The 24,831-nt window shown below is 45.2% G+C and overlaps 3 protein-coding genes across 7 annotated transcripts; 2 read left to right on the forward strand and 1 right to left on the reverse strand.

The window, feature by feature from the left end:
* The first annotated feature begins 6,066 nt into the window (after window positions 1-6,066).
* On the forward strand, window positions 6,067-9,747 carry LOC124685342 (LRR receptor kinase SERL2-like). 2 transcript variants are annotated; one of them, XM_047219690.1, is made up of 10 exons: window positions 6,067-6,184; window positions 6,321-6,453; window positions 6,554-6,625; window positions 6,753-6,896; window positions 7,001-7,072; window positions 7,189-7,248; window positions 7,366-7,610; window positions 7,694-8,035; window positions 8,585-8,964; window positions 9,073-9,747. In XM_047219690.1, exons 1-10 carry the CDS (start codon window positions 6,070-6,072, stop codon window positions 9,391-9,393), a joined length of 1,884 nt encoding a protein of 627 aa, XP_047075646.1. In that variant the 5' UTR covers window positions 6,067-6,069; the 3' UTR covers window positions 9,394-9,747. The 2 variants fall into 2 exon arrangements, with proteins under 2 accessions (XP_047075646.1, XP_047075645.1); XM_047219689.1 differs by having other exon boundaries at window positions 8,585-9,747.
* A 130-nt stretch (window positions 9,748-9,877) lies between these two features.
* Window positions 9,878-13,791, reverse strand: LOC124685344 (peroxidase 11-like). 4 transcript variants are annotated; one of them, XM_047219696.1, is made up of 6 exons: window positions 12,127-13,791; window positions 11,958-12,052; window positions 11,263-11,518; window positions 10,972-11,163; window positions 10,467-10,632; window positions 9,878-10,387 (listed from the first exon to the last, which is right to left on the reverse strand). In XM_047219696.1, the coding sequence occupies exons 3-6, from the start codon at window positions 11,494-11,496 to the stop codon at window positions 9,975-9,977; spliced, it is 1,005 nt and encodes a 334-aa protein (XP_047075652.1). In that variant the 5' UTR covers window positions 11,497-11,518; window positions 11,958-12,052; window positions 12,127-13,791; the 3' UTR covers window positions 9,878-9,974. The 4 variants fall into 4 exon arrangements, with proteins under 4 accessions (XP_047075652.1, XP_047075650.1, XP_047075649.1 ...); XM_047219694.1 differs by having other exon boundaries at window positions 11,958-13,791; XM_047219693.1 differs by having other exon boundaries at window positions 11,263-12,052; window positions 12,127-13,790.
* A 520-nt stretch (window positions 13,792-14,311) lies between these two features.
* On the forward strand, window positions 14,312-16,905 carry LOC124685343 (zinc finger protein HD1-like). Its single transcript, XM_047219691.1, has 2 exons — window positions 14,312-15,272; window positions 16,308-16,905. The coding sequence occupies exons 1-2, from the start codon at window positions 14,502-14,504 to the stop codon at window positions 16,665-16,667; spliced, it is 1,131 nt and encodes a 376-aa protein (XP_047075647.1). The 5' UTR covers window positions 14,312-14,501; the 3' UTR covers window positions 16,668-16,905.
* The last annotated feature ends 7,926 nt before the right edge of the window (window positions 16,906-24,831 follow it).

Genomic DNA, 24,831 nt, shown 5'->3' on the forward strand with positions numbered 1-24,831 from the left:
TCGTCGTCATCGCTGCCGCCGGCGCAGCTGCTGGCGGGCTCCTCGTCGCTGCTCCCGTAGCCCTCTACGGGAGCCTCGTCCTCCTCGTCGTCGTCGTCCGACCCGGCGCGGAAGCGCTTCGCCGGTGGATATTCGTCGGAGGACTCGTCGTCCTCCTCTTCGTCCTCCTCGTCGGAGGAGGTGTAGCCGTCCCACGAGAAGCGATCGTCTTCGCTCCCCGCCTCCAGCACCCCGTCGACGAGGAACTGGAAGTCGTCTTCTCCGTCGGTCAAGGACTTGTCGTCCTCGGACCAGACGGAGGAATCATGGGACTCGATGTCCCACTCCTCCGGTGCGTGGCGGTTGTACGCCGCCACCGGGTCCCACTCCGGCGTGGGCTCACGGAGGGGAGAAGATACGTAGGAGAGACCTGATGCAGCAGAGGAGGAGGAGGAGGAAGACATGGCTACAGAGGAAGGGGGTGTTTTGCCGATGGCTAGTGCGGAGCAAGAGGATGAAGAGGCGAACTGCTCGACGCGGTTAAATAAAGGGATATGGGGGAGAGTTAATGTTACAACAGTTTCCGAGGAAGTGGTGCCAAAGAACTATCAAATCGTGCAGAGAAGTTGAGAAGGCAAGGCATCATGATGAAGGATACTGCGACGGTTCTGCTCTGCCACGACGTGACCCTACAAAGAAAAAAAACGGAGTGGTTTTGAAATTATCATTGCCAAAACCAAGGGGGCATGTGTTATCACCAGAATTTAACCAAGTCTGGAGATGGGCCGTGATTAAATGGGCTTAGAGGATATGCACGGAAAATATTCCCGAACCGGCCTTGTACAAGAAGTTTGGGCAAGATTGCCCGTGTATCTGTAAATTATAGTAGGTTACATGTCGGTTAGAATTAAGAGATAGAGTTTAGCTCGTGCACGATTGGGTTTATTCCCAAGTTAGAAAGTCTATGGACTATAAATATGTATCTAGGGTTATTGAGAAGGAGGACGATCACGTTCACAACAAATCAATCTAGGCGCATCGCCACCCCTTGTTTCGAGGGTTTCTCCCGGGTAAGCAACATGCTGCCTAGATCGCATCTTGCGATCTAGGCAGTATCAGTTTATTCGTCGTTGTGGTGTTGCTCGTGCTGAAGCCTTTTTGATGGCGAGCAACACCCTTATCTTAGGTGTTTTGGGGTTGATCACAATGCTCTCACGATGTACTTGTTTAGCTACGCTACCCCTTGATATCTAGCTGCCCTTACACCTATTTTAGGTGTAAGGGCAGCATCTTGCTTGTCCGTTATTTAGTACATCTAATCCGTTATAGTTGCTCCTTGTTCTTCAAGGATTGGTTTGATATCCGTATGGTTAGGCCTTATAAACGGGTTGAAGGATCCGGTAGTGCGTAAGGTGTGGTTTATTAAGCTCTAGGGGGATTGTTCCGTGGATCAACTTCACGCTGGTTTTTAGGCCTCTTTAGGGCTGGTTTTCCATCATCTTACGTATCTGCTAGGCTTAATTACGCATAGGATGTTCCGATTATACGGTGAAAACCCTAGACTATCGTAGATTAGCTTAGCTTGATATTGATAAAGCATGATCCCCATGTCCTTATAAATATAACATGAACCATGGGGCAATCGGCTCTTTGAGCCGATCCACAGAACAACTTAAGAGCCGATCGGGGCTCGTATTTAATGTTTACGTGTTTGCCATGCGAGAAACTAGTCGAAGCAGTCCATCACCTTCCCGACCAGGTATAGGTCGGGTGGCACGCCCTCGTAAGCACCAGGACGTGTGCCAGAAGGCATTGCGGGCCGTCGCCCGAGGGACCAGGGTCCACCGCAATCCTGGGAGCCTCCCGGCTCTACTGTGTTGCCCGTCGCTGCTCGCCGGTGGGTTTTTGACCGCAACAGTAGCACACCCTGTCATGCTTGCCATGCTAACAAACATTTAACTTTGTCGATAGAAAATGCAACTCCAACCTAATTTGTTTGTCCGGGATTCTGACCCCACTTAAATGGATAAGTTGCATCACATCATAATTGCCATGCCATGCATACCATCTTCATCATGCCGGTTTTTGATCCGTAGTAGTAAGATTTGCATTCGTTGCTTGTTCCAGCATTTGCTTCTTCTCGGATAGGATCACGAAGTGGTGTTGTGAGATACGACGAGTTCTCCGACAGTTCTTCTGCAACCTTTCACATGCAAGCCCACCTCTTCCCCTATTTTACAGTTTCAGTCTCGTTGTTCTCTTGCTATCCATATGTCGTGATTCTGTTGTGTCACGTGTCCTATTCCACCGTTATCCATATGATCCGTGTTACCTATCCGCTACCTATAGTCGTTGTTTGTTGTTTGAGCCCGGTGAGTCGTATCACATATTTAGGGATCTGATGTTATCTTTATATCTGTTGTGTTGTTGGGAAGTTATCACATGCTACATCAGATGTTGGAGATACACATTCTTTACTTTCTTGTTAACAACTAAAATTGTAAGCAGTGGCATATGTGAGCCCCTTTGCGAAAGTATTGGATCTTTGTCTCGCTAATGTCTACTAGGACCCGAGTTCTTGTTATATGTTCCGAGATTGAGCGCTCTACCCGTGCGTGGGGATGATTATTGGGACCCCCTCACCCATTACCTTTTCAAAATTCTGTTGAAAAGGGGGCCATAACCTTGGTTTTATTGCCTATGCCATGTATGCCATGCTTTAATTATTGTTGTCTCTGGACGTTTACTTTATGTTTCCTTCGGGTGGTTTATATTCTGTATTGTACCTTGCGGGACGTTTAGCAGAGCGTGTGGTTTGCACGCCTAGCCGCTAGTGCAAACCCTGAGTTTGCCTTGGCGTACGGGTACGGTCTTGTTGTGGGGGTGCCCCCTAGACTTTCTCGTTGAACTGGGAACGGTCTTGTTGTGAGACTCCGCCTGTCGTAAGCGGGTCGAGCATTCACATGGTTACATTTGGGCAACCCCTTTAGGGTGCCGTGTCCATGGTTATGGACGACTTGGAGCCGTTTAACTCGATCATAGAATAACTTACACCTTTATGCTGCTGCTAATAATTTGTTAATAACTTGCGTAGTAATTTAGCACCACTATAACTGATACCTAATAAAACTTGTCAACAGGGTGAGTGCCCTTATTAGTACTTCTTCCTTGTGAAGGGGGAATGCATCGAATGGGTTATGTTTCCAGAGTATAGAACTGTTAGCTTATGCACTCTCCCACCTTATCTGTTTAGACGAATGTTGTAGCATGTCTCTATTGGTTAGTACAAGATTTGTTGTCGCTAAACTCCCCTATATAACCGGGCAGTTTCTATTACCCACCAGTGAGCACATGCAGTCTTGTCTCGCAAGTACGTGCCATGGTACTTTCCCTCGCCTTTCTTCTCTTTTGTCTCTCCTCTCCCTTTTGTCGGCAATCCGTGGCCCGACTTTCGCAGGTTTGAGATGACGACGTTCGCAAGGTTAACCTTCCGTCTTGGCCTAGGCAGGGTTATGGACGCCACTGGTTATCTTTAGGACTCTTAGTCCAATTTGTATCTTGTTCGTACTCGGACGTATTTGATCTTCTGTATGATTCAGATCCTTGTATTGTATCTATTTGTATTCTTGACTCGTTGGAGTCGTTGTTGTAATATATGTTTCTTGTGGGCTCTATTGTAAACCTGCTATAATGTAACCGCTTGTGGTAATTCCTCTGGCATCACGTGTGTGATTTGTCGCGCATGTCGTGTTGGAGGGAGTCTCATAATCGATATCGTGCGAATTTCGGTGGGATCGCTGAAATCCTCATGGTACCGGTTCCGGGGCGTCACAAGTTGGTATCAGAGCTCAGGTTGACGATACCCCACCGGTCCGCTTTGCCTGTAGGATAACCTTGCCAACGGGCGTTGTTGTGTCTAGTGTCAAAACCTATTTTCTAAAAATTCGTTGGATAGATCTGATTAGCTCTATTTTTCTCCTTATCTATACTCTTACTCCTCTTACCTCTACGAGTTTTCAGTCTTCTCACTTATCTAAGTTTTTCGAGTCTTAGTTCCACATTGGTTGGACGATCCTTGCCTTTAACCTAATAGGTCCGATCTGTGAAGATTCCGATAGAAGAACATCACCGACGACTAACCTTTGTCTTCTCCGTTTGACATCCACTTTGTTTTTGTGATCTTTCTTCAATCCTTTGTGCTCTGACCCCATCAAATCTTCACTCACAATGCTTGTGAAGGTCGTCAATCTGAATTTCTGGAGTTGGTTGCACGATTCTCCTATTCATGTTCATGGTTAATAGTTTGGGTGCTGGATGGACTGCCCCCCATACTGACTACTCTTACTATTCCCCTTGTTACATTGAATGGGTGGATCGATGTGATTGTTTCTCCTCCATCTTTGTTATACGGAGCCTGATCTTCTGCAACCTGAGATTCTCGACAGAAGCACATCATCATCACCGGAACAACGACTTCTTGTTTGTGGTGTCACCCGATCAACCTGGAGCAACAACTCTTGTTAGTGGTGTCGAGGAGAAACGACACGTCGGGGAGAGGTTCCTTGTTAGTGGTGTCGATTGTATCGGCCCAGGGTAGTACCCCTAATCGAATTGCTTATCTTTTTCTTTTATGCATCATCATGACATCATGCATCATATCATTCATGTTTATACTGATAAAATTATTTTGTAAACCCTAGTTATTTTATTTCCTTCTCATATGGTTTAATAAAACCTCGTCTTCTTTTCTCTTAGCAAAACCCTAAATCCAAACCCTTTCCACCTTTGACCTAATTTTCAATTGGTCAACGCCAAAATCCTCCAAACCCTAACCCCCTCTCATATTCCCTATTTTATAATTTAGTTGTGCAACAATTAATTTTGGAATAAAATGATGTTTTGTTTTGGTTACAAATAAAGTAATATTTGAAAAACTAATTTTGAATCTCCTCTCACCTTTGTTGCAAATTCAAAACAAAAACAAGTTTTAGAAAACTTTCCCTCCTAACCTAGATCCTATCTACCTAGCAGCCCAACCCAACCCCTCTCCTGCCGGAGGCCTTTTTCCCTCTTCTCTTCTTCCGGTGGCCAGCCCAACACCAGCTCGGCTCGCTCCCTTTAGCCCGCGTACCCCTTCGCACGAGAGGCTTCTCTTCTTTCCGGTTCATCTTTTTCCCTCACGCAGGAGGCGTGCATGCCTCCTTTCCCCATGGTGTCAGCGCCCTCAACCACCGCGCCCACGCCACGATCACATGCCCCTCTCCCATAAAGTCGCCTCGAGGCATCGACAAAGTCCATGGTGACGTTTATATTCATCGGAGTTTTTTTAGTTGTTTTGTGCCGAGACTTCGATAAATTCTTGGGTCCGCCACTGCTTGATGATAAAGCCAATGGCCGAGGTAGGCATCTATCTCTTGTCGTAGGTGGTGAGGCAGTGGACTAGATCGCTCTTTTACAAATCTTTCTAAGGTCTTCTATGTGGTTTTCCTAGGGCTAGGTTGCAATTTTCACTTTTCCTAGGGCCATTCTTGTAACTTGTAGCGCTGCCCTAACTTAATGCATCACATCTAGGTCCTTCGAACCATTCCCGTTCAAAAGAGTAATGATCTACAATCAATCACTCAAGGTAAATCTTAGTTTAATGTACTTCAAAGAAGGTAATCTACAAGGAAAATAAAATGATCTAAAACAAACCTTAAAACTTATATGCACACCTAAAAATAATTACTGCTTGGCTACACGAGCTATTTACCACTTCCGTAAACAGGGGCCACCCCCATTTCTTCCCCATCCCGGTTTCCCATACCGGGCAGGGGCTCTCAGGTCAGGTAGCGGTCACCTCTGTCCCCTCCCTCCCATGGACCTCCTCCTCTCCTTTTGTGCTTTCCGCTCGCTGCCACAAAGCAGGCATCTTCTCTCTTTTCTGTCATCTCGCCCTCCCACTGACACCACAGTGGCCGGGACCCATACCCAGGGTGTGGTGCCTCCTGCTGCCATTTTTTGGCTCTCACGTTTGTTCCATGTTTGAACACACGTCGCACTACACCCAGCAGCAGCCAGGAGGCAGTCACACTCGAACCACCCACGGCAATGGAGGCGCCTCCCCTCTCCCTGCAGCTGCTGCTGGCGGCGGCGGTGCTGCTCGCCGTCGTCTCCTCCCCTTTCACCGCCGCCCTCCTCTCCCCCAAGGGAGTCAACAACGAAGGTCCCTATCTCTCCCTTCTGTTATTTCCGAATCCATGGCTCTGCGGCTGTTTCTTCAATCAAACCAAGAACCATGTCCGTCTCTGTTTTCTTGGATTGGTTTCGTGCTGATTTCGCCTAGTTCTGCCTGCCTGCAGTGCAAGCGCTGATTGGGATCAAGAGCCTCCTCAAGGACCCGCACGGCGTGCTCAGGAACTGGGACCAGGACTCCGTCGACCCCTGCAGCTTCGCCATGGTCACCTGCTCCACAGACAACTTCGTCACCGGACTGTAAGCAACCCAAAATCACCTCCTCCCACTACTGTTACACCTGCACCCATCTCTGTATGCAGTTGAGCTTCCCCTCTTACAACCATTGGTCTATATGCAGGGAGGCGCCGAGCCAGAACCTCTCCGGCATCCTCGCCCCGACCATAGGGAACCTCACCAGCCTGGAGACCGTGTGAGTGTCTTCCTCTTTATCTTCTGAATGATGATGGATGCATCTCTTTTTTACAAGGAAAATTTTCATGCCACTTATTTCTTCATTTGTGATTGGGAGCTCTTACCATCGTTTTCTTTGGGTGCAGCCTCCTGCAGAACAACGTCATAACCGGGCCAATCCCGGCCGAGATCGGCAACCTTGCAAGTCTCAAGACACTTGACCTCTCCAGCAACAGATTCTACGGGGAAATCCCGGCATCCGTGGGCCACCTCCAAAGCCTCCAGTACCTGTGAGCTCTGCTGCGTTTACTTGGGACTTCCCATTTCTCTGAATTTAATGTGCCAATCCCAAACCATACTAGTAGTAAGTTAAGGTTGGTTGTAATTTGACCAGGAGGCTCAATAACAACACCCTGTCCGGGCCATTCCCTTCAGCATCAGCTAATCTGTCGCAACTTATTTTCCTGTGAGTGATATCTTGCTGTTCTTGCTTGCCCAAGTAGTACTAGTAATTCCCTTTATCGAAAAAAGAAGAACTGCTACTCCTTCCTGTCTAGCTCACGGTGCACTTGTCCATTGCAGAGATTTGTCATACAATAATCTAAGTGGCCCAGTACCAGGATCTTTGGCAAGAACATACAAGTAAGGCCGCGGTTTAATTTGTGCTCCTTCCTGTTTGAATAAAAAAAGTATGAAGCCTGTATCAAGTCTTAGATGTAAGGTGTGTGTTCTGCTGTCGGTTCTCTCTCTCTCTTGCAGCATAGTTGGAAACCCTCTCATATGTGATGCAAACATGGAGAAAGACTGCTACGGGACCGCGCCGATGCCAATTTCCTACAACCTCAATGGTTCGCAAGGCGCTCCGCCGACGAAGACTAAAAGCCACAAGTTTGCGGTCGCGTTTGGTGTTGTCACTGGTTGCATGACCTTCCTCTTCCTTGCTGCTGGGTTCTTGTTCTGGTGGAGACAGCGTCGGAACCGGCAGATCCTTTTCGACATGGATGGTAAGCGATGAAACTTCCACGCAGTTTGTGCATCTATTGGACTTCGGAGCCTGATGATTAATGAAGCACTGTTTCTGGTGCAGATCAACACATGGAGAACGTTAGCCTTGGGAACGCCAAGAGGTTTCAGTTCAAGGAGCTGCAGGTTGCAACCGACAAATTCAGTAGCAAGAACATACTTGGAAAAGGCGGCTTCGGACATGTGTACATGGGGCAGCTCCCCGATGGAACGCTTGTGGCTGTCAAACGGCTCAAGGACGGTAATGCTGCGGGCGGCGAGTTGCAGTTCAAGACCGAAGTTGAAATGATCAGCTTGGCGGTGCACCGGAACCTCCTCCGGGTCCTCGGGTTCTGCATGACTGCCACTGAGAGGCTACTAGTCTACCCATACATGTCAAATGGAAGCGTCGCTTCGCGCTTGAAAGGTCAGCATCTCAGTTTCCCGATCTGCCTACTTATTATGTTCCTTGATATCCCTTGCTTTACTAGGCTAGACAGAACTAGTTCATTTTGGACATATCCAAGAAAAGCAAGCCTCATTGCTTGGCAGTGGCTGTACTTGCCTTGCTTGTGCAGGAGTGCTCAGTTTCGGCTAAGCTTCCTCCCTGTTTTGTTGTGGTTACTAGTGACCTAGTCAAGCAAAGTAAATCTTTTTCATGTTACCAAGAAACCATCCTTGTCTAGTAAGGCTAGGAGAATCTTATCCCGAGAATCAAATGTCAGTGGGAGAACTGTTTGCCCTATAATAGACCCACTTGTCGTGCAGAATATGTTCGCTCTAGAATTTTCCCATCATGTCACGCCCAAAAAGAACGATGTAGAATTAAAAGTTGCAACCCGATAAGCCAAACATGAAAAAGACTTAGAATTGGATTCTTCCCTTCATTTTCGTTTTCTTTGGACACAGGTTTATCACAGAGCATATGATTCCTATCAAAAGAAATCGCCACTTTATTCCGGTCTAATTATTGCAGGAAAGCCACCTTTGGACTGGATCACCAGGAAGAGGATAGCCCTTGGAGCAGCAAGAGGTCTACTTTACCTTCATGAACAGTGTGACCCCAAGATCATCCACAGGGACGTCAAGGCGGCCAACGTCTTGCTGGACGACTGCTGTGAGGCCATCGTCGGGGATTTCGGGCTTGCAAAGCTCCTTGATCATCAGGACTCACACGTCACCACTGCGGTGCGGGGCACCGTTGGACACATCGCGCCTGAGTACCTCTCCACTGGGCAGTCGTCTGAGAAAACGGACGTCTTTGGCTTTGGTATCCTGCTGCTGGAGCTGATCACCGGCCAGACGGCAGTGGAGTTCGGCAAGGCATCAAATCAGAAGGGTGCCATGCTGGACTGGGTAATTAACTTCTGCAATCTACTTGAACAAAACTACTGCAAAATTTTACCTTTGTTGCAAAATAACTTGAGCAAAGCTAATGGAATGACAACATTGTTTAATGATCAGGTGAAGAAGATGCACCAGGAGAAGAAACTTGATGTTCTGGTTGACAAGGGCTTGAGGAGCAGCTACGACCGGATTGAGCTTCAGGAGATGGTGCAGGTGGCGCTCCTGTGCACCCAGTACCTCCCAGGCCACCGACCAAAGATGTCAGAGGTAGTCCGCATGCTGGAAGGCGACGGGCTCGCAGAGCGGTGGCAGGCGTCACAGCGGGCTGACTCCCACAAGTTCACAGTACCTGAATTCACCTTCAGCCGCTGCTACTCTGACCTAACCGACGACTCGTCGATGCTGGTGCAGGCTGTCGAGCTCTCTGGACCAAGATGACATGATAACCAGGTGACATCACAATTTGAGAACACCAGCAGCAGTCCTTGTACAGCATAAGAAATCCTATATAGATTTGGAAAGCAATCCATACTGAAGTAAAGTATAAATAGTGATGTATGTACCTTAGATTAATTGTACACAGGAGAGAGCACACTCCTTGTGACGGTATTAACCTATTAATAGTACAGATAGTAGCTAAAACAATAAGATTAGTAGTTATAGCTTGTAAAAATAAGCTTCTCTTGAAGATGTAAAGTTTTGATTAGCTTGGCTTGTATATTCTTTTCCTTTTTGCTACTTTTGTTGCAACATTTTCAGAATGAAAGAGGTGCTGAAATGTTATCAAAATCCGTTGTTGATCTGTATACATAACAGGTTGTGCAAAACCCTCAAAATACATGATGTATATCACTATATGTCTATATCTCCATTACTTCATATAGCATGAACATATTTTATAGTGTGACTTACAAAGTTACAATATACATATACCAGTATAGTATCCGAGGCAAAACATTCTTATTTCCTGACAATCATCAACCATGAAAGGGAAAGGCGCAAACAAAATTTTCTCCAGCTTAGGTGTTCACAAATCTGCAGCTCTTCCTGACTTCACCACCTGCAGGGTTGGTGATGTTGCCCATCTTGACCATGGAGTCTGAGAACTGCTTGAAGAACAGGGCGGGGTCAGCCCAGTACTTGTTGACCGTATCGGCCGTTGAGTACCCGGCGATACTTGACCACATCTCCTGGTCAGAGTTGAGGAGGCCCTCGCCCTTGATGAGCGTCTCGAAATAAGCGTTATCGAAGGTCGAGGAAGTGTAGCTGTCCATGGCGCTGATGTTGTCATCGCCACCATCCAAGGGGCATATCTCCTTTAGCTTGCTGAGGTAGGTCGCAGACGCAGGGTTGCTCTTGGATGTCATCTCGAAGTCACCATATATCCTTTCCCGGAAGTTGGCGCACCGGGCAAATCCAATCGTGTGGGATCCTTAATGCACATACATTTCTAGTAAGCAGAGAAATATATTTAATATAAACCTGCAGCTGTCAAAGGAAAATGAACATACCCACAAGGGCCACCATGTCAGTGGCGTCAAGGCCCTTCTCCCAGAACTTGGAAATAAGCGTGATGAGGCCCTGCTGAGGGGTGGGTATGTCTTTGTTTGCTAGGTCAAGACTTGCCTCCTTGGAGTCCAATCTTCCTACTGGGACATCCCAGTAAGGCCCACCCACCTGAAAGAATATGTTTCCTTTGTTGTGACATATGTCATTTGTAAAGCTGTGTTTGCCTGAAATGAATCTGGCCTATTCCTTATGTGCATGCGAGTCTAGATACACAGGTTGGTAGCCAAACAGTATCCAAATGGCATAGCAGGTTTCATCAGGCATCAATAGGTTATTTATTATTGAGCGAAGCAGGTTATTTATGATGAAGTAGATGTAATGCTATACTGAGTTATTCCAAAAATGATTCTCTTTTCTTTAGTTTCTTAATTTCCTCAAATAGGAAGCCTAATATGAGACCGATGCAAGTAAAAGTATGGGAATGAAAAAAGATTTTGTTTTATTTACCAAGACAGTTGCGTCCCTTGCTGCAATGGCAAGCAAATCTGCACAGGAAACTGTTCCAGGGCACTCGGCCTCCAGCTTTTCCTTGATCTTGTCAACCAATTCAAATCCTTTCAACGAGTTCACATTCTGCTCTGCCTGCTTCTCTCCAATCAAGGTTGCCGTGTCGTCAAGCAGCACCGACCCGTCACAGCCCTGCAATAAGCATCCAGATGTTCAGAGCAAACTCAATACTGTTTAGGTAGAACACCAGGTTAGCATGTGCAGTCAAAATATAGTGTTTGGGTAGTCAACCTGCACAAAACAGTCGTGGAAATGGAGGCGGAGCATCAGAGCGGCATTGCGTGGTTCATCGCGCACCGCGCACTCCATCTCCGTCCGGACCACATGTTCCACATTCGGGCATGTCTTGGCGTAGTGCTCCAGGCTCAGGTTCGAAGGGTCTTGTGCCATCAGCAGTGGCACGGCCAGGAGGAAACAAGACACGGAGAGAGCAAACCCCCTGAAGCACAAGGCAGCTGCAGCCATCTTGATCTAGTTTTAGCTCTTGCTGTGTTTGGAACTTTAGATGGTTCAGGTGTTTTTGTGGCAAGTTTCTCGTTCTGCATGAGCTTTATAGCGGATTAAGACAATCCTATGTTGTCTACGTGGGCGTATGGAGAGAAACTGGTCAAGAGGGAGATGAGCTAACTCTGATGCGGTTGGTGGAGTAAGCAAGCAGAAAGTATCTGTAGCTCTGTGCTGTGGCATACTGAGTGGGTCAAAGGCTCTCTCTCTGTAGCAGTGTTTGGTGGCTTCAGGTCCACCAATACTGGGAAATCATAGGACTTACAAAGGGGCAAAAAACTATAATATTACATGCCTGCTGTCCTCTCCCTTTTTAATCATTTGGACGTCTACAGTGCCATCTTTAGCAAAAGGAATTCAGATCTACAGGTGTTGAATGCCAGCTAGAAAAATTGCTATGTAATTGCTCATATTTGACTTACGTTGCTGAAAAGCCTCATATGTTCCTTTGTTAGATCATCTTCCCATGAACACGTGAAATTGACTCCAAAGTGTTAACACAGATGCATCCATCATACTGTTTGCAGAAACAGGGATGTCAATTCCTTCCAAACAGATCGAAACCAATAATTATGCGGAAGACATCTATACCAGTGAGGAAAACAAAAATGGAGGTAGCAGCGCTCAAAAAGTTATGCACAGGGACCAGAGAAGAGACTTAAATAGTACGGTCATATGCACAACAATTTGGAATATCTGGAAAGGAAAGAGACATGAGGATCTTACAGAAAGCCAGACAGCTACAGTACAAGAAGTGTATGCCAAAGCCAAGGAGGATATGGTGCAGAGGAACATACCTTTTTTAGCTTTTCCTCTGAATGTTAATCAACTACTTGTCTGTTTACCGTCTAAACCAGCCTGGTGAACCTTCACTCGTTCCTGCTTTTTGTTCGAAAAACTTGAACAGAAGCCTTTTGGCATCTCAGGTGGAGTCCTCAACTGGTGACATTTTCTTTATAACTTTAGTTGTCACCATCTTCTAAATATCATGTGTCCTGGAGCCCATTCTTTCAGTTGTTTTGGCAACTCACCAATCACCACCTCTATATATACGCACCCATGAAATGGAATAAAGAAAGATTTGAGGAGGAAATATCTTTATGCTTTTAGATGTACATACAAGATAGAACTACTGACGGGGATAAGATATTTTCCCAAAATATCATGCTATTGTATTTTGATCAAAATACCCGAGGAAAAATTTGGGTAGTATAATGAAGTAAGTTCTCTAAAACCAGTCACCATGATGTAGACTTGCATGAAAGTTTAACTTCTGTTAAAAGAATTGTGTGGAGAATGATACACTTGGTCAACCATTGAGATTTGAGAATATCTATTGCCCAGAAGACTGATCTGAAGCAACTTCATGCGCAATTCGAGTTTCTGTGCTACCATAGTACTCTGCACACCCATAAAGGATGAAGGAAAATGCACAAATAGAAGTACTGGTACAAAATAATATATATTTTTGTCTAATGTTCGGCATAGAACTTATTTAAACCACCAAACAAGGAAATTCAATCATCAATCCACAAGGTATGTTTGGCTGTACTGCACTTGCACTGTGCATTAGCAACTTATATAAACAGAGTATACACCAACTCGAAAAGATAAGAACACTAATGGGAGTATTTCTAAAACAACATAGTACTAAAAGATGAATTCACCATTGAAGCATCATTGATGGTGTGAAAGGGCTAGTAACAAATGCATAAATCAGAAGATCAGAGGCTGCACTGCTGGAGATGGATCTGCCTTCAAAACAGAAAATAAAAGATTTCAGATAGAATGCGCGAGCGCGAGATGCAATGAACGTTCATTTATTGGTTAGAAAGGGCTAGTAACAAATGCATAACTCAGAAGGTCAGAGGCTACACTGCTGGAGATGGATCTGCCTTCAAAACAAAAAAATAAAAGATTTCAGATAGAATGTGCGAGCGCGAGATGCAATGAACTTATTGGTTAGAAAATCCTCATAGCTGACATAAGCAAGACGCATCGGTAAATTGACTTCTCCACTACGCAGCATCTTAGATATTTTCAGATGATTGGGACGGCAAAGAAACTATCTAGTGACATGGCATGGAGCTTTTGAGCTTTTCTGAATATCTCAACCAGCTATCTCACACTTGAGGTTCCAAAATGCGGAACGGCTAAGGAGGAGCGCCAATGAATGGCAAAAAAAACCTCATGCTTTGGAATCCATCAGAAGACACACGGCTTTCTCTTTTGCAAAAGGGTGCGCAACTGCACATAAAGATAGATGCAGCATCTTCCAGTCCCTTTGCCTTGCCACCTTTATACCATGACGGCTTCTAGTTCTCTCTAGTTTCTGCCTTTAGTATTAATCCAGTCCAGGGAAAGAAAATTGCATCATCTAGGGCGAATCGTAGGATATATGCGAGAGTTCTCTCCAGATTTGCATCAGAAGCTGGTCAGCTCAACTGGAAAATGAATCCAGACTTAAAAAAGTGAACACAAGGATCTTCCCTAGATAAATCGGGACAATACTAATCAGAAAAGATTTAAGTCTTCTGAATGCAAACATGCAAAATTCTTTACCCAGAAAGATTTTATATCAGCTCAAGCAGATTTAGCTGAAAAGGTGCATAAAATGTTTATCTGAATACGACTCTGCATCAGAACAGCGGCACTGGTGCAGGATAGTGAGGCAGCAACATCCAACACTAATAACAAGCTAATCACACAAACATCCTCGCCCCCAAGAATGGTGCCAAGTGTCACTCCACTGACACTCTACTATTAGTACCCTGCACTGAACTGCCAACATAGCTGACCTTCCTCCACACTCACATATGCAGTGCATGAAAACCTAAGAAAGAGCCATGAAAGGTAGAGGAACAGAAGAAGGAACATACACAGATATCTAGGGAAATAGTAGCTACTACATTCATTAACACCCCTTACATGGTCTGTGTGGTGCAAGCCACAAGGCCTCCTTGTTCATGAAGTCCAATTCCAGCAGCACCATTTACGAGGAGGCGGTTGGGCAAGAGGGGAGCTGGAGCAGGCTGTGTGATGGATGTTGCATGGTGCCAAGCGTGGTGTACTGCCACGCCGACTCCGCATACCTCTGCGCGTCTTGTGATGTGCGGATCCACAGTGCAAACCGTGTGGCCTCGCGTCATGAGCGCGTGTGCCTCTCCGAGGCCCACGAGCATGCACCAGCGCTGCTGCAATGCCGCACAGACGCTGTAGCGTCTTGCGCCGCCTATGAAGCACAGGTGCACTACGCAAACCTGCTCGCCGGGATGCACCAGTGCGTGCCTGTGGTTTCGCACCCGGCCACAGCCATTCCGACTGCTTCTTTACTTGCTGAGGCAGCAGTCACCACTACCATCCTCAGCTGCAAGGAAGAGGAGGCGTCTTGGTTGCTACTCAGCAAAAATTCTGCTAACCACAATTGCAGTGGCGACAACAGGAGCAGCAGCACATACTTTGGTGAAGTGGATGAGTATTTTGATCTTGTCGGGTACAATTCCTACTATGATAGCCGCATGAACAACAACCGAGCGCAGTACGTGATGCAAGAACAGCAACATCTGCAGCCCATGCAAAAGGAATATGCAGAGAAGGAAGGGAGCGAGTGTGTGGTACCTTCGCAGTTTGCTACCGTGAGTAAGCCCCAGCAGAGTGGTTATGCACTTGTGGGGGCAGAGCAGGCTGCATCGATGACTGCTGGGGTCAGTGTTTACACAGATTCTGTCAACAACAGCGTGAGTTCATCTATTATTATGGCATTACAATTTACATTCATGCTATAATTTGTTTAATTTAGAGTTAATGCTACTTCATTTGAAAGACCATCTGAAACAAAATGCTAAGATCAACCAGTGTATAAAGTTTTTGGTGCAAGTGAAACGTGGGTATTTAGTGTTTCCTCACCCTTTCTGTTTTTTCTTCAACTTTTTCCACTTCTAGGCAGACAACCTTAGCTGATTATTTCCAAAATAGAACTGCGTCATAGCCACTCCAAAGAAAAGTACACAGCTCGTCTCTAGGCAGATTAATTGATTTGTTCATGTACTAAACATAGAACATCAAAGTAAGACTACTAACTAAAAAGTCAGTCTCTCTCAAAACAATTAAACAGTCAATCCATAATTAAAATTCTCTGCCAACTAGAGAAGTACACAATTCATGTCAAGGAAAGCATCAGTCATTAAAAGAGAACTGCTGTCATAGACACTCAAAAGAAAATACACAACTTATCCCCACACAGATGAAATGATTATTTGTGTACTTCTACACACAGAACACCCAGGTAAGCTCAGTAAGTAAATAGTGGATCCATGTTAACCCACAAATTGTCTGCCAGCTAGGAAAGTACACAATTCATCTCTAGGAAAGTACACCAACTAATTAGAACTGCCGTCACAGACACTCCAAATAAAAGTATACAACTAATATCTAGGTTATTATTTATACTTTCTTCACATGAACACCCAAGTTTTTTTCAGTAACTAAAAAATCACTCCATAAGCAAACTCGCAAGTTTTCTTCCAACTAGAAACTAAGGTCTGTGTTTACCAACCTTTTTATAGATACCAAACAATAAATGAAAGTATATGAGATATTATCAGATACTCCCTCCGTTCCATAATTCTTTCATAGCTAATAAGTCAAATGTAGATTTTATTCCTGAGTGCAACTTTAAAAAAAGAGTTATTAAAACTTATGCACATTGAAATAAATAAAACCCATCTACATATCATTGAAGGGTTTCTGCCCATTTTTCAATTCCATCTCAGATATCGTTCTCATCAATGGAAGGGGGAATAGTACCAGACGATACGGTGGTAGATCTGCCCCACTCCATCATCCCTACGCCTGCTGGAGCCAGCAGCCTCCACTCAGGTCCTCCACTTCAGATGCCACTACACTTCAGCTCCATGGACAGAGAGGCCAAAGTCCTGAGGTACAAGGAGAAGAAGAAGACCAGAACGTTCGAGAAGACCACACGTTACGCAACAAGGAAAGCCTATGCTGAAGCACGGCCGAGGATCAAGGGCCGCTTCGCGAAAATATCAGAAGCGGAAATGGAAGTTGACCAGATGTTCTCGGCTGCAGCTCTTTCTGACAGTAGCTACAGTACTGTTCCCTGGTTTTAATGAGACCCTATTAGACATTACATTAGCATATATATGTACTTACCAGAACAATAAGGTCCAGTGCAAGCAGTTCAGGTAGATCGGTGCTCTGAATAATTGTGTGGTATGCGAACCTTAATTGATAAGGTATCTTAGTATCTATGTTTTGCTTTCTAAATTTGAGATAGCAAAATATGCATTGTGCGATACTTGCTCGGTCGCTTTGATATTTCAAGTGAACAAAGAGCAGTATTAACTATTGAAGGATGGATTGTGAATGCCTGCACGGATAACTATGGGATCGTTGGATATTTGGATTGTCACTAAGAATGAAAGCTTGTTTTTGCTAACTAGCTCATATTGACTGGAATCATAACAGAAGTCAAAACTTTTTTATTTGATGACCCCCAGAGACCGAGCAACAATCGGCTCTCACCTTGTTTCTGTCCTTTCGGTGAGGTGCAAGTCGATGCAGAGTTTTCAATGTATTGGAATGGCTCCAAGGAACAATGTGATTTTGAGTAGGTTTATCCATGAACAATCTTAAAGGCACTATAGGGTGCATCTTGACCAATGCATCCAAAGCGCAATTAAAATCCGTTTGCTAGATGGCTTTGGCACTATAGGGTGCATCTTGACCAATGTATCTTATTGCTTCTAAGACATTTTTTTCGATAAAGTGCTTCTAAGACATGGACATTGCAAAATTCAGACAAGGAAACAACAAGGATTGCGCGGAAGATTCATGAGAGGATTTGTCGATCCCTCCTTCACGCATTTACTGAGATCAACATTTCCATGCTCGCACAGGTACAAGAGATCCTTGTGAGGCAAAAACAACCTCGTGGAAACCTAGAGACAGAGGAGGCAAGAAGCATACTAGCTGTTCTTCTTCGTTGTCTGAAACGAACGCGCGCAGCCAATGCGAAGACGCAACGGCAATGTAAGGGGGAGGAAAGAGCGGATGGTGCGCATACCTCTGCGCTTCCCTCGACACGGACGAAGCAGTCGAGGAGGAACGAATACGGCGGGGGTGGCGAAACCCCCCGGTGGCCGGTGCAGGTGCCGCGCCGCCGCCGCGTGCGCCGTTTCGAGCATCGGCGGGGACGACTAGTCGTGGGGCTCGTTGGGCCTGGATATACGGGCCGGCCCAGTTGGCGCTGTCGGTCTACGGTTTATTCGTTCGCGTTTTCACAGTTGATTCCGCTGGTTTTCCATTCTTTTTTGTGGTTTTTGGTTTATGCACCTGTTTTGGTTTGTGTCGCCCGGTTGATTCCGGTCTCATGGGAGGGTTTGCTTGTTTTCCTATTTCAATTTTTTCTTGTTTTTCTTTTCTGTTTTGAGATTATTTTCTTTGCTCTTTTTTCTGTGTATATCCTCATATCTTATCTTTTTTTTTTTTTTTACTTTCTGTATGCGTTCTTTTTTTTTTTTGCATGGGCAGCTTTGACGGTTCAACTTCACAAGGTCACATTTGGGGTTGTTGGATTGGCTGATGCACATAAAACCCTGAAACATAAATTCCATATTAGAAGGAAAAAAAAATCCAGTTCTCTGTCTATTCCACAGGTTTCCGTTTTTGGCAAAAAGAATTACATTTATGTTTTCATATTTTTTAAGTTTCCTTATTTTTCCAGAGAATTCAGAAACTTTCCGCTCTATTTTCATCCCTATTATTAGGGCATGCACCAGAGCGCCTCCCACACGTTCTCTGTTGGGCCAGCCTAGGAACGGGTCCTTGAGCAGGTTTTTCTTTTCCCTATTATTTTTCATTTCTTTGACAAAATTCGAGATTTGAAACCTTTTAGATTAAAATACTTATATTTGAAAAATGGTCGGACTTTAAAAACATGTTTAGATCTTTAGAATGTTAAAACTAAAAATTGTTCAAAGTGGAAAATTATTTAAATTTCAAAATTGTTCAAATTTGAAGAAAAGAACATATTTGATTTTTTTCAAAGTTACAAACTGTTCTAACTTAAAAAATATTCAAACATGAAAATTATTCATACTTGAAAAATCTTCAAACTTGAAAATTATTCACAGTTGAAAAATTGTTCAGAAGAGAAACAATTCTAATTAAAAATATTTAAACTTTAAAAATTGTTCATTTTTAAAAAAAGGTTTAGAATTTTCAATCAAAAATAAAGAAAAAATGATAGAAAAAATCGCAAAAAACCGAAAAGGAAGACAAAACCAGAGTTGGATGGTTTTGGAACCTTCAGAAAACCAAAAAAGACCATGGAACGCGTTAATGGGCCGCTGCCTAGTGGCCACTCCATGTGTGTGGGGCGTATTCCTGCACGCACACGGACAATAAATAGGGTTTTCCCTTCCGAGGGGACCTTCTCCCTAGAGCCCGCACTGTTTCGCTGAATGATCGATAGGATGTTCCTCTTGTTTGTCGCGGCCTATTTTCTTCTATGCACATGGGATTTTCGGCCGAGGGGACGCGACCTTTGGTCCTTTTTATGAACATGACAAGCAAAACGGATAATGAAAAAGGCAAATCATGCATGAGACATAAGATTTTAACGTGGAGAAACCTTGTCTTGTCCCGTTGTTGTCGAAGATCATCGAGATGCGAGATTGATACACTGGTTGCTTGTGTTAGCCATCGAACCTTGGATGCTTGTGGAGAGTAGCCGGTCCTGAAGAAAGCGGGTGAGAGGAGACGAGCCGAGGAAGAAGAAGATCAAACTGGTTATGGCAGTGCACCGTCCGTGCACTACCTTTTTGTACCACGTTACATTGTATTGGTTTTTTTTTGCACCGCGCTGGTCCTGGCAGTGCACCGTCGTGCACTATTTTTTTTTATACCATGTTACACTGCCTTGTGTTTCTTTTTGCACCGTGCGGTGTACTTATAGTGCATCGCATGGGCTCTTACCTTTATTGTACCATGTTGCACTGCTTTAGGTTGCTTTTGTCCCGCGCAGTGTTCTGGCAGTGCATTACCCGCGCACTGTCTTTTTACCACGTTGCCTTGGATCGCCTTTTTAGTATAATTTTTTTTTGCAGTGCATTATTTTTTCTTTTTTTTAATAACACGGAGTAGTTAGACGTGGAAGCAGTTTAAATATGGGGCAGCCGAACAGACTACTGCAACGCGGCCACATGTCAAGCACGGAGCAGTCCCAACGAGACCTCACACGCCATCCCGCGCACTGGCAAGGATCCTAGAGCGTGCGCCTCCCAGTCGCTCTCTCTTGTCGATCATGTTCAATATTCTGGACTGAACAATTAAATTGTTGACTAATTTTCCAACAAATACCAACTCCGAATAGTCTGATCCCAAATTTACTTGTTACTATCAGGCTAAGGGCTCCTTTGATTTAAAGGATAGGAAAAGCATAGGAATAGGAAAGGTATAGGATTTGAATGGCATGACTACTTCAATCCTATAGGAAGATGAAGTTTGTTTGATTGTAGCAAAGGATTTTTTTCATGAGGTATGAGCTAATGCTTTTTTCCTATAGGAATTACACTACAAGATTCCTATAGGAATTTTTCCTATAGGATATGTTCCTATGAATCAAACAACATGTATAGGAAATTTTCCCATGGGAACCAAATCCTACACAATTCCTATGCAAATCCTTTGAATCAAAGGAGCCCTAAGGTTTGCAGGTTTGTCGGTTGGTCAAAGTATTCCATGACGAAACACAATGGTTGGTGGCCAACCGCGAACGTCATGGGCTCATGGGATAAGTTTGCTTCCAACGCATCCCACGTTAGCCAAGAATATCTTAACTGGCTACTAGAACTAACGCGGTTTAGAAAAAGCAGAAGACCAACTCGACGTCAAAAAAAAAAAAAAAGGGGGCGATTAAGTCCCAACGGCCAGAAGTGCAACTTGCATACAATATTAGCGCCATAAATCAAAAGAAACGACCCGCCCGTGGCGTCTTGCATCTCCTTAGGGCATCTCCAACGGAGCGGGAAACGGACGTTGAATCTTTTACATCCGCGGTGACTGGAAATACGTCTGGACCTGTTCCACGGCGCAATGCAAAGTAATCGAGCCGCACGCGGCGACGTAAACCTGGCCTAAATATGCGTTAGGTTTGCGTCTCCACGGACGCGCCGAGCGTCCTTCTTTTGTTAACTGGCCCCGCACATCAGGGAAAGCAAAATCGACCGTTTCGATTTACCTGCTTTTTTCCTTCTTTGCTGCCCTAGTGCGACGCCACCACCCCAACCCCACCCGCCGCTGCACCGCAATACACGTCGTGCGCTCCATCCTCGCGAGGCGAAGAACATGATCTCAGTCGGGGTAGGCTCTGGCGTGCACCTGTCGCCTGATTGGGAGCCAAACTTTGCCGGTTGCACCGCCCGGCCTCGCCGCTCACGACCTGTTCGGTCAATTGCGCCGATAGGTTTCTTGCTCGTGTTTCCGCGCTATTGTGTGCGGCCATTGATCCGTAGTTCCTACACACGCAGATGGACATGTGGCAGATGCTGGACAAGTTCCGCGCGGAGGTCGTTGACTCCTCTTCCGACGAGGAGTCCGATCAGTCGACGCAGACAATGGCTACTGATGCGGCCTCCATCCTCCACGAGTACAATTCAAGCCAGACGCCGGTTCACCGGGGCTCTGTGAAGGGCCACTCAAAAAACCTGCCGCGCAACAGAGTGGAAGGGCACCTCCGACTCCACAAGGACTACTTCGACTGCACCAATCCGGTGTTCCCGGAAAAACTGTTCCGGCGCCGGTACAGGATGTCAAGGGACCTGTTCATGGTCATTCTACGCGGCGTCAGAAACTACGACCCTACTTCCAATGCAGGCCCGATGCAACTGGTGCGTTAGGTTTCACCTCCTATCAAAAATGCTCCGCAGCTATTCGTATGATATCATATGAAATGGCTGTTGATATATTCGATGAGTATCTTCGAATGGGTGAGAGCACCTACGTTGATTCCATGTACAGGTTTTGCCGAGCTGTGATTGCTGTGTTCGGACAACATTACTGTACGGAGCCAACTGTTGAGGATAGAAGGCGGTTGTTGTCTATCAACGAGTCTAGAGGGTTCCTAGGAATGATTGGCAGCATAGATTGCATGCACTGGGAGTGGAAGAACTGTCCATTTGGATGACAGGGTTAGTACAACGGGTTTACAGAGGGATGCACTGTCATTCTTGAGGCAGTCATATCTCAAGATTTATGGATTTGGCATTCATTCTTTGGCATGTCCGGTTCCAACAACGACATAAATGTGTTGCACCGATCACCGGTTTTCAACAGGCTTATGCAAGGCAAAACTCCCCGGGTGAGCTACGAGGTCAATGGAAATGCATATGACAAGCCATATTATCTTGTTGATGGTATCTACCCTGACTGGACCACACTGGTGAGGACTGTCCATAATCCAAACACGGAGAAGACGAAGAGGTTTACCAACATGCAAGAGGCTTGCAGGAAAGATGTGGAGCGAGGATTTGGTGTGCTCCAAGCTCGGTGGGCAATTGTCCGTCACCCGGCAAGAACATGGTCGCTGAAGACCATGCATGAGGTGATGACATGTTGCATGATCATGCACAATATGATCGTTGAGAACGAGCGTCCTGATGGCCGCCATGAGCACCACTGGGATTTCCAAGGTGAGCTAGTTGCGCCAATCCCTCGGGCATTATTTTGGGAGGACTATCTGCATATGAATGTAGAAGCCACTGACGAAGCCATGTGCAATGCAGACGGATCTGATTGAGCATCAGTGGGCATTGGCTGACCATGAAGACATTGCCTAGAGGAATACCGTCTTATTTTCATGTACACTTTCAAAAATTTGGATGTAAACTGTGACTTCATTGAATTTTTTTATTTTGTTATTTTCAAACATCCCAATTCATGCCAACGCGCAAATGCGTCGGGCCGCTGGAGGCACCCCAAGGCGCAAATGCACGCGAACAAAACAGTCATTTTCGCGTCCACAGGACGACGCAAACGGATGCACGCGAATAATTTAAACGTTCGAAATACGTCGCCCCGTTAGAGATGCCCTTAGTCCTTATATACTCCCACCGATGGACCTCGCTGTCGTTCGCAACAAACTGGCTAGCAACTGCTCAAAGTCTCAAGGCTGCTGCTCTCTCTCGCGGATGCTTGGATTTTAGTCTATGTCATGTCTCTGTTTTTTATTTTTAAAAAGAAAGTTGAGACTTCTGGCCTCTTACTACGGGAAAAACATGTGCAGTCGTGCAGTCTATCTTTGCCGTGTGCCCCTGCATAGCAAAGAAGTCGTTTCCATCGGAAACGTTGCCATGCGACCTTTGCCGTGGAAATTGTCTTTGACGTGCGTATAAGGCCCTTTGCCATGAAAATTGTTGCACATCAACATCCTTTTTTCCCGTAGTGTTTCTTCACTAATTACTGTTTGCAAAGCTGAAAGATTAAACCCTTCTAAAGTTCTGCCCAAAAGGTAATTACCTAACTATGAGAGTACTGATCCAACATGTTTTGTTTTTAGTCTTATTCCATCCCAACAAATGGTCATTATCCCCTCTACTTCAAATTCGAGAGTAAAATATGGTAAAGTTTATAGTACAACCAAAATTCAATCTGTTCAAATCCCTTACATCAACTTGTAATTTTTTTGTCAAAGTAACATTCATGGTGTGGGATGAGGAAAGGAGTACATGTCGGGTAACGAGGATAACCTTGAGTTTTACCTGAGGCTATGTAAATTATCGAGAAGCAATGTGACGTGTATCAGTAGGAATATGGAAGGTTCATACAATTAAGATCTTCATGTTATATATGAAGATCGTTGCGGTTATCAAGCGCTCGATATCGATCATTGTCGTGGAAGGTTGTTCTAAAAATGTACACATATATCCAAACTCACAGGGTTACAAACTTAAGGTTTAGCGTCATTTAGAATATGAATACAAATAAAAATAACGAAGGAAAGTGGTTTACACCTTATGGATAACACACATAAGATTTAGCGACACACTTACTTTAGTGTAAAGAAAATTCATGTCACTCTTGGTGTACACATTGTACCCAAGCTCTTTATAAAATAAAATCCAAACAATATGAGTTTGACGTGTAGTAATTCCTCAAAAGAAATGAAAGTGATTCTGAAGGATGTTCAAAAACTCTTGGAATCTTCCGGAGGTGTCTGAAATAGTTACGAGAGTATCTAGAATGGTTTTGGGTATTTTTTTGAAGGTACCGTAAGGTAATAGAACCGTGCGGAATGTCTTTGAAGGCCCGGAATATTCCGGGGAAGAGTTAAGAAGTTTTCGGTGGGTAAGACCCAAAGGGGCACCATGGGCCATGGGACGCATGCCCCCACCTTATTTCGAAGGGGAGTCCTAGTGCCTTTGGACTCTCCCACAAGTCACCGCTAGGTTTCTCCCACCTTATTTGGAAGGGGAGTCCTAGTTCCTTAGGCTCCCCCTTAAGTCCGTTTGGGGGAGGGGCATGTCCAGCCGGCTCCCCCTTTATAAGGTGAGGGATGGGACGGGTCAAGGACAAGCCAAACCTCACGCCCCCTCCCAACCCTAGCCGACCACCGCCCTAGACCCATATCCAGCCGCTACCACCGCACCACCTCTTCCCTTGTCTCCACACTAGCCGACTGATAGCTGCGTAGTCCAGCATCTATACTCCCTGATGAAGTCTTATATTTGTCAAGAAATTGATAAAATATCTCTCTATCTTTGCCATTAATGACTAATTACCACCGAGCTGTGAAAATCTTCTTTTTATTTGTTTCCTTTCAGGAATATGCACTTTAAGGGCAAAATCTGGGCTAATTAATGGAGAATCACGAGTTTCCAATACTCCCATGTCAAAGGCCTCGCGGAGGAGACCAACAAAGAACTTAACGAGCTGGCATACGGGGAGGGAGCGCCCGTATTGCCGCTAGTATCTGGTGCCACCTCTTCGACCAAGTCAACCCTAGCAACTTCCGTGAAGGGACCCCTATATAAATCGACCCCCTGATGCCGCAAACAAGGAGAGAGCCACAATCGCCAACACATCGCATCTGAGGAGGAGACCCATCACCAAGCCATCGCCATCACCATCTCCACATCCATTTATCCACCTTCATATCCATAGCCATCTACTTGTAATATTTATCTACTTCACGATATTATAAGACTATTTGATATTTGTATTGAATCTGTTTTTAAAATGTTTATGATCTTTGATCTCATTGTGAGTGAGTAG

Source organism: Lolium rigidum, chromosome 1 (assembly GCF_022539505.1).
Source record: "Lolium rigidum isolate FL_2022 chromosome 1, APGP_CSIRO_Lrig_0.1, whole genome shotgun sequence".
NCBI lineage: Eukaryota > Viridiplantae > Streptophyta > Magnoliopsida > Poales > Poaceae > Lolium > Lolium rigidum.